Raw genomic sequence first — 12,573 nt, forward strand, 5'->3', positions numbered from 1 at the left:
GGAGAGGCATGTTCTGGTTGTTTTGGAGAGTCACTGCCACATTAAATTACCTCTGTGCTATGAGTCCCATGAACATGGAACCTTGGAGTATATTGTTCCCTAGTTGTTTCCCTGATACCTAGCTTAATATCAGGCACAGACATCTGAATGGATGAATAAACCTCTATTACCAGTGTGAATGGGCCACATCCCTCCGATACGGTTTGAAGGGAAATAAAGTTTGAGGACAGCTGTATAATGTCTGCTTTGGAGGTCAGTACATCCTTGTAGTCAACCTGCCTTCTCTGTGCTTCTCATTCTGAAGACACTAAAGCTGCAGTTACCTAGGAAGCTTTTAAAAGGACTGCTACCTACCTCTCACCCCCAAAGATACAGTCTGGCACAGAGTTTTGTTGTTATTAAGTTCTTTGAGTGATTCTAAAGTATGCCAAGATTGAGAATCACTGCTTGCTCTTATAGTTGTATAAACTTTCAGTTAAGTAGTTGGGTTCCTGGAGAGTTGAGCTTATCAGACTCCTAAAAGATCATTGGTCCTGTGTGTGCACTTTAATAGCTAAGAAGAATTTGCCCAAAATACCTCCTTTGGTGAGTTGTTTGGACATAGTTTTACAGTATTTCAGTACTGTATCGAAAATGACTCTCTATTTTCCAGGTCAGCATGGATTCCTGGTTCCTCCTTACTCTGCTTGGCAGTGGTCTGATACATGTTGGTGCCAGCAACACTACCATAGGTAAATTGCCATTTGATAAGATTGGTACTTGGAATAGGATTTTGTATTTATGTCTAGTGACCCAAGTTTGAAGACCTTGGTGGTACTAAAGAAAGAAAAAATTAATATTAAGTTTTACTTAAAAGTGATGGCAAATTAAGTTGTCTTTGGGAATCTCTGGGTCATATTGTATGTTACACTCAGCATTGTTCTGTATACCCCATACTACTTCAAATAAAGAGATATATTCATTCCTGAAAAGTTAAAGAAGACAAAATGGTTACTATTTAAGACTCCTATATATTGACTCTGAGGAACTAACTAAGAGACCAGTTTTTCCCTCCATTAGACAGTAAACTTTTAGAAGTGGAGGGAAGGAGTCACCATTTAAAGAGTGTATGCTCCTTGAAATACACCTAGAGAAAATTCTGCTTCGAAAAGATACAGGCACTCTTATGTTCATAATAGTACTATTCACAATAGCCAAAATATGGAAGCAATCTAAATGTCCATCAACAGATGAATGAAGATGTGGTACATATATACAATTGAATACTGCTGCTGCTGCTGCTAAGTCACTTCAGTCATGTCCGACTCTGTGCGACCCCATAGACAGCAGCCCACCAGGCTCCCTCGTCCCTGAGATTCTCCAGGAAAGAACGCTGGAGTGGGTTGCCATTTCCTTCTCCAATGCATGAAAGTGAAAAGTGAAAGTGAAGTCGCTCAGTCGTGTCCAACTCTTTGCAACCCCATGGACTGCAGCCCACCAGGCTCCTCCGTCCATGGGATTTTCCAGGCAAGAGTACTGGAGTGGGGTGCCATTGCCCTCTCCGACAATTGAATACTGCTGCTGCTAAGTTGCTTCAGTCATGTCTGGCTCTGTGCGACCCCATAGATGGCAGCCCACCACGCTCCCCCATCCCTGGGATTCTCCAGGCAAGAATACTGGAGTGGGTTGCCATTTCCTTCTCCAGTGCATGTAAGTGAAAAGTCAAAGTGAAGTCACTCAGTCGTGTCTGACTCTTAGTGACCCCATGGACTGCAGCCCACCAGGCTCCTCCGTCCATGGGATTTTCCAGGCAAGAGTACTGGAGTGGGGTGCCATTGTCCTCTCCGACAATTGAATACTACTCAGCCATAAAAAAGAATGAAATGATGTCATTTGCAGCAGCTTAGAAATTATCATACTAAATGAAGTAAGTCAGAAAGAGAAAGACAAACACCCTATATCACTTATATGTGAAATCTAAACTATGGCATAAATGAACCTATCTATGAAATAGAAATACTCACAAACGTAAAGAACAGACTTGTGGTTGCCAAGAAGGTGAGGGGAGGGACTGCCTGTTGGTTTGGGATTGGTAGACACAACCTACTATATTTAGAATGCATAAACAGCAAAGACCTACTATTATAGCTCAGGGAAATATGAGCTGGGACAAACCATAATGGAAAAGAATATTTAAAAACGAATGTGTGTGTGTGTGTAATTGAGTCACTTTGCTGTGCAGCAGAGATTAGCACAACATTGTAAATCAACTATACTTTAATTTTTAAAAAAGATAATAAAATAAAAAGTGTGTGTGTGGTGTGAATATTGGTCTCCAAGTATTTGAGGTGTAGTAGGGCTTGCTGCTTTGTGTCTCATAACTTTTGAGATCTCAATTCTTTGTGTGATGTTTTCTTGGTTTTTTTGGTATTTATAGTTTCACCTTCAGTAGGCGTTACAAGATCTGTGAAAGCATCTACAACAGAATCACTTAAAGAAGAGACCAAAACTTCAAATCCTACTCCTTCAGTAACTTCTTCCTTGGCACCAACATTCAGCCCAAATCTAACTCTGGGACCCATATATATAACCACTGTCAATTCTTCAGACTCTGACAATGGAACCACAAGAACAGTAAGCACCAATTCTGTAGTCACTGCAATTTCACCAAATGGAACATGGCTTCCAGATAACCAGTTCACAGATACCAGAACAGAACCTTGGGAGGGGAATGCCAGCACTGCAGCAACCACTCCAGAAACTTTTCCTCCTTCAGGTACTAGAGATGGTTTCTGTTTGTTCTTTCTTTGGCTCTTTGAGTTTATTCACCCTTTTATTGTTATTGTTTGTGTTTTCTAGCCATAAAATTTCTTGAAATAAGTAAAATTGCCCAAGCAAAGTAGTGAAACCTAGATATAGGGGATTCTCAAGAATATCTGGTTAACATAGAATTAAGAGGAAAGAAGATAGGGTACTTCCCTGGTCATCCAGTGATTAAGACACCATTTTTCCAGTGCCAGAGGCGCAAGTTCGATCCCTGTTCAGGAAACTGAGATCCAGCACACTGCATGGTATGGCCAAAAAAAAAAAGGAGGAAAGAAGATAGATTCTGGAGGATATTCTGCTTTGCATGGAGTCCTGGTTAGATTAGGGACGCTTGGGCTCAGACGGTAAAGCATCTGCCTGCAATACTGGAGACCCAGTTTCGATTCTGGGGTCGGGAAGATCCCCTGGAGAAGGAAATGGCAATCCACTCCAGCACTTTTGCCTGGAAAATCCCATGGAAGGAGGAGCCCTGATAGGCTACAGTCCATGTGGTAGCAAAGAGTCAGACACGACTGAGCGGCTTCACTTTCACTTCATTAATGTTTAAAGATAGAGAAGAAGATATAAGAGAAAGAGGATAGGTAATTGATAATGCTAGAAACTGAGGTTGAAAGGATAGTATAATTGAATAATAGGATTAGCCTTGAAAAGAAAGGAATCCCTGGGAGGGAGAATGGGCCTTATCTATAACAGTTAGATAAGAGTGGAAGGCCTGTGGCCAGGAGTAGAATTATTAAGAGAAGATCAGGAAAACAGTTAAGTTACAGTGCCAGTTTGTTCAGGGACTGAACCCAACCCACTTCTCCTTGAGTCAATCACTGAGGTGGAAGTGGCTTTGAAGATAGAATCAGAGACCTGAGTATGAGACTACATAAGGTAGGGCAAATTTCCAAGGATTGGAAAGGTCCCTCTTAGGGCTTCCATGAGTAGTAAAAGGAAATAATTTTTCCTTGACAGCTGTATAATTGTCATTCCTTTTCTAGCAAAAATCAGTTACTCTTCTTTGGTCTCATCCCCTTGGCTCATATTTTTCACTTGTTAGATGGTGAGTGCCCCTAGGTGGAATCACATATGGCTCATGAACTGAGTGTCATTTGCTGATGACATCTTTTAGCTAGACCTTACAACTCAGAGCCTGCACCTGCCAGCTTTAATCCCATATTTTCCACTTGAGTTTGAATCCTAACTCTGCTGTACCCTAGCTGTGTGACAATAGGCAAGTTTATTTAACCTCTGTACCTCAGTTTTGTCATCAGTATATAAGAATGAATGATGTTGATAGTACTTAATTCATGAAGGAGCTGTTAGCATTAAACAGGTTAATATGGGTAAAGCATTTATAGTGGGACCTGCATGTGGTAAGCACTAATTTTAAGTGTTAGGCATTGTACTAAGAGTTTTATAGAAGTAGTTCATATGAAGTATCCTATGAATTCTGTTATGCTGATTCTGTTTTATGTTTTATAGGTGAAGGAGTTTTACTGTGTTTTTCAAAGTACAAATCATAACTGATTCATGAAATCAGTTTAGTGGGCCACTACAAATCTGTGTGTGTGTGGATTGTCCTTTTCAATTGTTATTCTTCTCATGTTAACTTATTTTATAAAACTTCTGTTCAAGTTATACACAAACATATACTAAGTAATGGTATAAAAATAGATTTCTTTCTTTAAATTATGGCCATTGCTTAGAGAGGAAAAACAAAACTTGTGCAGGCTGAATTAGTAAATGGAAAAGGTGAGACTGTCACTAACTTCACGGCCTGTGTTTTTGTTGTTTTTTTGGCTGTGCTGGGTCTTCTTCCTCTAGTTGTGGTGCACAGGCTCTAGAGCACATGGGCTCAGTAGTTGTGGCTAACGGGCTTAATTGCCCCGCAGCATGTGGAATCTTAGTTCCCCGATCAGGGATGGAACATACATCCCCTACACTGGAAGGTAGATTCTTAACCACTGGACCACCAAGGAAGTCCCACGGCTTATGTTCTTAACTTCTGTTCTGTTCTGTCTTTGATTTAATAATCTGTGAGATGACCAGTGGTAATTATTTCTTTTTTTAATAGATGTTTGATGTAAGACCTTAGAGGTTAAATAATTTGCTTCAGATCTGAAGGCTGTCAGGTAGTGAATTAGACCTATTTCTCACTTCGGTGGTCTTTCCACACTGCTACTGTTTTCTGTAATCTGCTGTAGGTCCAAATTATGCCATAGCTGAGAAGCCAGTTATTGAACAGTTAACACATTTCATGTATCAGAGGAAGTTGAGACTGTATTTCACTGGTGACTGTTATTCAAGATCAGTAAAAGGAAAACTTTATGGCACATCAGGATGTTACATTCTGCAACCCCACATCCTCCTCATTTACCACCATTTTACCAACCCTCCCATAATTGTTACATCATGACTTCTGTAATGCTATTCCCTGCTGAGCTGTGGGTATAATGTGAAATTGCCTTTTATTTGTTTGTTTAGTTTTCTATTTACTGTTGATAGCCAGTTCTTCCTGCACTTTCCATAGCTTCATAATACAGTTTTCCATAAAGTCAGTCTTAGTAGAAATCTAGATAATCTAGATTTCTTTTTTTCATGTCTAAAAATATCTTCAGGGGTGTGTATAGAATTTGAGGAAATATTTTTTTCCCTAGAATTTTTAAAGCATTGTCCAGACTTCTAATTTGCAAGCTTGGAGAATTGTATTGCTGTCTTGATTCCTAATTGTTTGTGTGTTTTTAAAGATCTTCTCTTCATCTTTGGTGCCTTGAAATCTCATAGAAATGGATCTTGATGTGGGTCTTTCATTCATTATTTTGGGATAGGACCTTTGGAGTTTTTGTCCTTTGGTTCTGAAAAATTTTCTTATATCTGTTCAGAAATGTTCTTCCCCCTTCCATTTTCTCTGTCTTGTTCTAAAAATCCTCATTATTTGGGTATTGGACTTATCCTGGAATAATTTTTTAATCTTAATTTTTCTTTCCTATTGACCTTTGAGTTTTTTCTTTTTTAAAATAAGCATACACACATACTTATACATACCTTTTTTCTTCATTTAGAACACAAATAATAAATGTACAAATGTACTGTGTATATTTCTTCACCTTACTTCTTTCCAATTAGCCTGTCATACTTTTTCTATGTTATAGTAGGGAGCTACCTTGTTGTATGGCTTTACTTTGATATATTTATCCAGTCTGCCATATTATCATTCAGGCTGATTTTACACTTACCAACAATAGTCTTGGGATAGGTTGAATAAGTTATTTTTAGTGCGCATTTGTAAATTTAAATTGAATATTATGAGATCTCCCTCTTTTAAGCCGTGTGTCAGAATGCCTGTTCTCCTACATTTTCTTCAGTGCAATAAATTATCAAACACCTGGATCTATGTCGGACTGACAGGTGAAAATTAGTATCTCAGTGCGACTTGAATTTGCATTTTACTGAGTGAAGTTAAGCATCTTTCCATATTTAGAAGGATCATTTATATTTCCTTCTTCCTTTTCTTTTTTTGAGAAACTCTGTTGCTATCCTTTACCCATTTTTTTTTGTTAATGTGTCAGGCTTATCACTAGTTTCTGGTTCCAGCCCTTGGGAAGGTGGAACAGAGGAAATAGTACAATTTCTTTTCCAGAGGATGTGACCCAACTCATTTATAGAAGGTCTTTGATGTTAAGGAAATGAGCCCTTTTATGAGCCCTATAATAAGATTGCAGTTATTTCCCCTAGTTGTTCATCTAACTTTTCTTCATTGTAGAAACTGTTACTATCAGCTATTAATTTTCTTAATTAAAAACTTATCAGTTTATGGGATTTCTCTAGCTGTCCAGTGGTTAAAATTCTGCACTGCCGCTGCAGGAGACGCAGGTTCAATCCTGAATCAAGAAACCAGGATCCTGCATGCTGCGCGGTGGGAAAAAAATGGATTTGTGTTAACTAAATGTATTCTAGGTATTAGATCATATATAAAAAGCCATTCCTTATACCAATATTATAAAATAATTTTCTTTTATTTTTTCTTTTATGCTGTTACAGTTTCTTTCTTCTGTGTGTGTGCATGTGCATGTGTGTGCCTGCACTAAAATATTTGATCCATCTGGAATTTTTTCTGATGTTAAGTGTGAACTGTGGACTTTATAAAATACTTAATATCTGATAAAGTGAGTCATCCCTTGTTAATCTTATTTTTCAGAATTTTGTTAGTTCTTGATTATTTTTCTTCATGAACATTAGAATCAACTTATTGTATAGCTGGAAAAAGTTCTTATTGATCATGTTTTTAGATTAACAGGGACAGTTGATATCTTTAATTTTTCCTATCTAAGAATGCTATATGTTCCATTTGCTGAAGTCTTTTATTTTGTATTTCTTGGAAGTATTTTAAAATTTTTACCACTTGTGTGGCACATGTTTTATTCAGTTTATTTCTAGATATTTATCGATTCATTCCTGTTTTAAAGAGTATTTATGTTAAGAAAGGGTGTTCAATTTTGCCAGTTGCCTGCTCAGCATCAATGAGCAAGATCTGTATGATTTTTTCTATTATGTGCTACAGTATATCATATTAATTGATTTCCTGTTTTTCAACTATTTACATTCCTGCACAAATAGCTCCACTTGGTCTTATATTTTTCTTGACTGAAGTGTTGTGATTTATTTGCTATTTTCTATTGTAAATTTTTCTAAGTTATTTCTAAATGAGATTGGTATATGTGTTTCCTTTGTATGTAGCTAGTTTTGATAAGTTTTATTAGTTGATGTTTTGCTTTGCTTTATGAAAATAATTGAAGTTCACTTAAAATTTTCATTTTGTTCAGATTTTCAAAATTACTTAAGTATATTTGAGAAAAAGTCATCCCTTAGGGTTAACTTCTTAAATATCTGTGAGTATTTTATATATTTAAGTCCTTTTTCCTGTTTAGGTTGACTAACCTATTTCATTGTTTGTTGCTTTTTCCTTCTTAGAAATCTGCAATAAATATTGTATATTTTATTAGTTCTGTTATTTTCAGTTTTTATTTCATTAATTTCTCTTTTATTCTTATTCTTTTCTTGCTTTTCTTAGATTTATTTTACACTTTTTCTATCTTCCCTAATTGAATGCTTCATTTGTTTGTTTTCATTCTTAATTAATATGTATGTAATGCTATGCATATTTTATAAACACAGCTTTAGGCATAACCCATAAATGCTTCTGTAGGTAGATAGTTAGGGTGTGGTCTAAGCTATTCTGACAAAGACATACCAGAATTCTTTGGTTACAGAAAAATGTCCTTCGCCTGTCACATTCCATAAGTGGGGGGCTAGTGGGGGCGCTGGTGCTTCGCTTTGTCAGAAACCAGGCTTTTCCTTTTTCCTTGTGGCTCTGGCATCCTGACAGTTGCCCTCATCTGCTTGATCAGAGATGGGTCTTAGAACTGGATTCTGGTTCCAGCCCCTGGGAAGGGGAAACAGAAAATAGTACAATTTATTTTCTAGAGGGTGGGACCCAGAAGTTACTCTTCTCCCTTTTGTTCACATCCTATTGACTGGAATTCTTCATATGATTACACCTAGAATATCAGAAATTAAGTCTCTAACTGGACAGCTTTGTGCTCACCTAAAAAAGAAGGATGTTCTTTACTAAGGGCAAAAAGAGGAAGAGACTAATTGATATTGGGGGAAAGGTGGTTGATTTCTGCCGCAAATGTGATTTGTTATTTTTTAGGTATTTTGCAGTTTAGTTTGTTGTGTTGGTTTATGCCATATAACAGTGTGAGTCAGCCATAAGTATACATATGTCCCCTCCCTCTTGAACTTCCCTTGCAATTTGGTTTTGATTTTAATTTTCAAGTATTTTCCTACTTTGTTAATTTCTAGTTTTACTGTATCATGATGAAAGAATGTTGTCTGTGCTGTTTCTCCTATGAGGAATTTATAAAGGCTTGTGGATATTCCATGAGCCTTTGAAAAAATTTTCTCTGTTAGTATATGAGTTTGATTTATGCCATTTAGATTTCATTATCTATTATCATTTAGGTCTTTTATATTTTTAACTTAATTTTGACCTGTTGCATTTTGATGGCCTAAAAGGACATAAAGACCACAAGAACCATTGTGTTTATGTTACTCTTTGCATTCTTGTACATTTTATGAACATTGATGCTGTGTTGTTTTTGTCCTCAGGGAGAAGGCCAGATCATTGATAAAAGTTTAATGAATCTGGGCAGTCTTATTTCCCAGTTGTTTGCGGGTGCCTCATTCTAGCTCCAGCATATACAAGGGAAAAGTATCTATATTCCTAGAGCTTATTTTGACTTACATTAGGTTAAGTAATAATGTTTTTCTTTAATCTGAGTGAACATTTCTGTTTTTTTACTTATTACACAGGTAATTCTGACTCGAAGGACAGAAGAGGTGAGCCGTTCACCTTATGTCTCTTGTCCTTTTTACAGTATACAATATCTGTTGTGTTTCCTCTGCTCAATCTGTGTAACTTTGTGCATCTCTGGCTGTTACGTGTTTATTTTTCCTTAAATTGTTTCCATAATTACCTCATGGAGAAGAGTAACAGAAACAAATATTCATTGTTTTTAAATGTAGATGTTGTTTTTTCAAGTAGTCTATGAAATGTTGGCCTTTTGTCACTGTATATGGATTTTCAGCCCTCTCGTATAAAGTCCTTATGGCAGAAGATGCTGTGTCAGTGGTCAAAGCAGGACTATGGAATCCCTGGTCACCAGAGAATAGAACACATGGATCCCCATGTGTAGAAGTGCACATTTCGATTAGGGAATAGTAAGGCTGCCATCGTGGAGTAGGAAATGGAAACCCACTCCAGTATTCTTGCCCGGAGAATTCCATGGACAGAGGAACCAGGCAGGCTACAGCCCATGGGGTCACAAAGAGTCACACGACCAAGTGACTAACACTTTCACTTTCTTTTCTTATTCTTCAGCTTTTTTCTTGCCCCAGATACTATCCCTGTTTTATCTACCTGACTAATATGGATTTTAATACTCTGATTAAAAAGAAAGAAATTACTTTAATTATCTAGATTATTGCTAATTGTGACACGCTAAAGGTCCATCTAGTCAAAGCTATGGTTTTTCCAGTAGTCATGTATGGATATGAGAGTTAGACCATAAAGAAGACTGAGTGCCGAAGAATTGATGCTTTTGAACTGTGGTGTTGGATAGTCCCTTGGACTGCCAGGAGATCAAACCAGTCCATCCTAAAGGAAATCAGTCCTGAATATTCATTGGAAGGACTGATGCTGAAGCTCCATTACTTTGGGCGCCTGATACGAAGAGCCAGCTCATTAGAAAAGACCCTTATTCTGGGAAAGATTGAAGGCAGGAGGAGATGGGAATGACAGAGAGTGAGATGGTTAGATGGCCTCACCGACCCAATGGACATGAGTTTGACCAAGCTCTGAGAGATGGTGAAGGATAGGGAAGCCTGATATCCTGCAGTCCATGGGGTCTCAAAGAGCTGGACACGACTGGGCGACTGAACAACAATGTAATAAATGTTTTAAGTTTAAAAAATAATTTTGTGTAACTGCCTTTAGCCAAGTAGGAAAATGAAGATGCATACATAGTCTCAGCCTCATATGTAATGATAAGTTACTAGAGCTTATCTTTAGAAGTATTACTATAAATTTTGATATCACATTCTAATTTTAAAGCCAAGTGCTTTTTGACAAATGAGGCTATTGTTTTGAAGCATCCGTATTATGTTGGGTTTGCTAAGCGAATGATGTCTTACGTAGGTGATTAAGGGTTATAAATTCTTATGCATTGATCTTTGATATGTTTTTGAACAGCAGGAGCTGGTGTTTTAATTGACAGCATAAAAGAATAAAAAGAGGGGAAGGGAGGCAAGCTGCTTTGCTTCCTTTCTTTCAAAGTTGAAGAAGCTATTTAGTAGGCCAGAAAGTTCCTTCAGTTTTTAAGTAAAAATAAAAGACATACTTTTCATTTTTACCAAGAACTTTACTGATCAACATGTTCACTGTTTTGTTCCACTGTCTTCTGCCATTTTTCAGACAATTTCATAATTCCATCTTGCCCAAATTTTTATTTTTTTGAGCAAAGAACTGTTTCAGGTGCCTTTTACAGTCTTTCAGGGAATTGAAATTTCTTCCGTTAAGACAATTTTGTAAAGACCGAAATAAATGGAAATCTGAAGGTGCAATGTCTGGTAAATACAGTAGATGAATCAGAACTTCCCAGCCAAGCTGTAACAGTTTTAGCCATCAACGAAACATGTGGTCTTGTGTTACCCTGATGGAAGGAAGATTTTGCGTTTTCTGTTGGCTAATTCCAGATGTTTTTTGTTGAGTGCTGCTTTCAGTTGGTCTAATCTGAAGCAATACTTATTGGAATTAATTGTTTTTCTGAAAGAAGCTCCTAATGGAGAACTCCCTTCCAGTCCACCATGTACCCACATTACGTTGCTTGGATGAAGACCAGCCTTTGGTCATGGTTCATTTCGCTTGCACCACAGTCACTTCCATTCCACATTATTGTACAGTATCCACTTTTAATCACCTGTCACAATTTGTTTTAAAAACGGAACATTTTCATTACATTTCAGTAGAGAATCACATGTGAATATATAGTCAAGAAGGTTTTTTTCCTCTTAAGTTATGTGGAACCCAAACATCAAAGCAATTAACATAACCAAGCTGGTGTGGATGATTTTCCACACTTGATTTGGATATTTTGACTATGTCAGCTATCTTCCATGTGGTGTAATGTTGTGTCTCTTGATCACTATCAACTTCAACTGGTCTGCTTGACCGTCGAGCATCGTCCATCGAGAAATCTCCAACATGAAACTTCGCAAACCACTTGCGACATTTTTCATCAGTCACAGCACCTTCTCCAAACACTGCACAAATCTTCTTTTGCGTTTCAGTGTCATTTTTACCTTTCTTGAAATAATAAGTATAATATGTTGAAAATGTTGCTTTTTTCCTTACATCTTCAGTATTAAAATAGCTATACAAAAATTCACCAATTTTGATATTAAAAAAAAAAAATACACGCTGACATGACAGCTGTCACAATACAGTCTCAACAAAATTGTTTCGAATGAAGTTAAAGACAACTGAGCACTACTAAAGCCATCTTACCAGAAACACCAAACAGACTTTTTGGCCAACTCAGTAATTATTTTCTCATGTGTATTATCTATTAAATGTATTCCAAATTATTTTGGTGGAGCCAGCCTTTTCCTAATTTTGAAAAATATAAGATTTACCATTTTAACCACATAGTTCAGTGGCGTTAAGTACATTCACATTGTTACACAATCATCACTACCATCTGTCCCCAAATTATTTTTTAATTATCTCAGACTAAAACTCTGTGAAGATGGCTGAGCACCGAAGAATTGATGCTTTTGAACTGTGGTGTTGGAGAAGACTCTTGAGAGTCCCTTGGACTGCAAGGAGATCCAGCCAGTCCATTCTGAAGGAGATCAGCCCTGGGATTTCTTTGGAAGGAATGATGCTACAGCTGAAACTCCAGTACTTTGGCCACCTCATGCGAAGAGTTGACTTATTGGAAAAGACTCTGATGCTGGGAGGGATTGGGGGCAGGAGGAGAAGGGGACAGCAGAGGATGAGATGGCTGGATGGCATCACTGACTCAATGGACGTGAGTCTGAGTGAACTCCGGGAGTTGGTGCTGGACAGGGAGGCCTGGAGTGCTGCAATTCATGGGGTCGCAAAGAGTTTGGACACGACTGAGCGACTGAACTGAACTGAAAACTCTGTAGCGCATTAAG

General features: G+C 37.5%; 1 protein-coding gene across 10 annotated transcripts in view; it reads left to right on the forward strand.

Moving 5' to 3' along the window:
* PTPRA (protein tyrosine phosphatase receptor type A) overlaps positions 1–12,573 on the forward strand; it is a 163,193-nt gene that overhangs the window by 97,724 nt on the left and 52,896 nt on the right. For 5 of the 10 annotated variants that reach the window (XM_040247805.1, XM_040247801.1, XM_040247807.1 and 2 more), the window contains 2 exons: positions 653–731; positions 2,417–2,755. In XM_040247805.1, coding sequence (XP_040103739.1) covers positions 659–731; positions 2,417–2,755 — 412 coding nt within the window. In that variant the 5' untranslated portion in view covers positions 653–658. Of the gene's footprint in view, positions 1–652; positions 732–2,416; positions 2,756–9,165; positions 9,193–12,573 lie in introns of all 10 variants that reach the window. The other 5 variants (XM_040247803.1, XM_040247800.1, XM_040247798.1 and 2 more) reach the window with 2 other exon arrangements.

Source organism: Oryx dammah, unplaced genomic scaffold, assembly GCF_014754425.2.
Source record: "Oryx dammah isolate SB20612 unplaced genomic scaffold, SCBI_Odam_1.1 HiC_scaffold_10, whole genome shotgun sequence".
Taxonomy (NCBI): Eukaryota; Metazoa; Chordata; class Mammalia; order Artiodactyla; family Bovidae; genus Oryx; species Oryx dammah.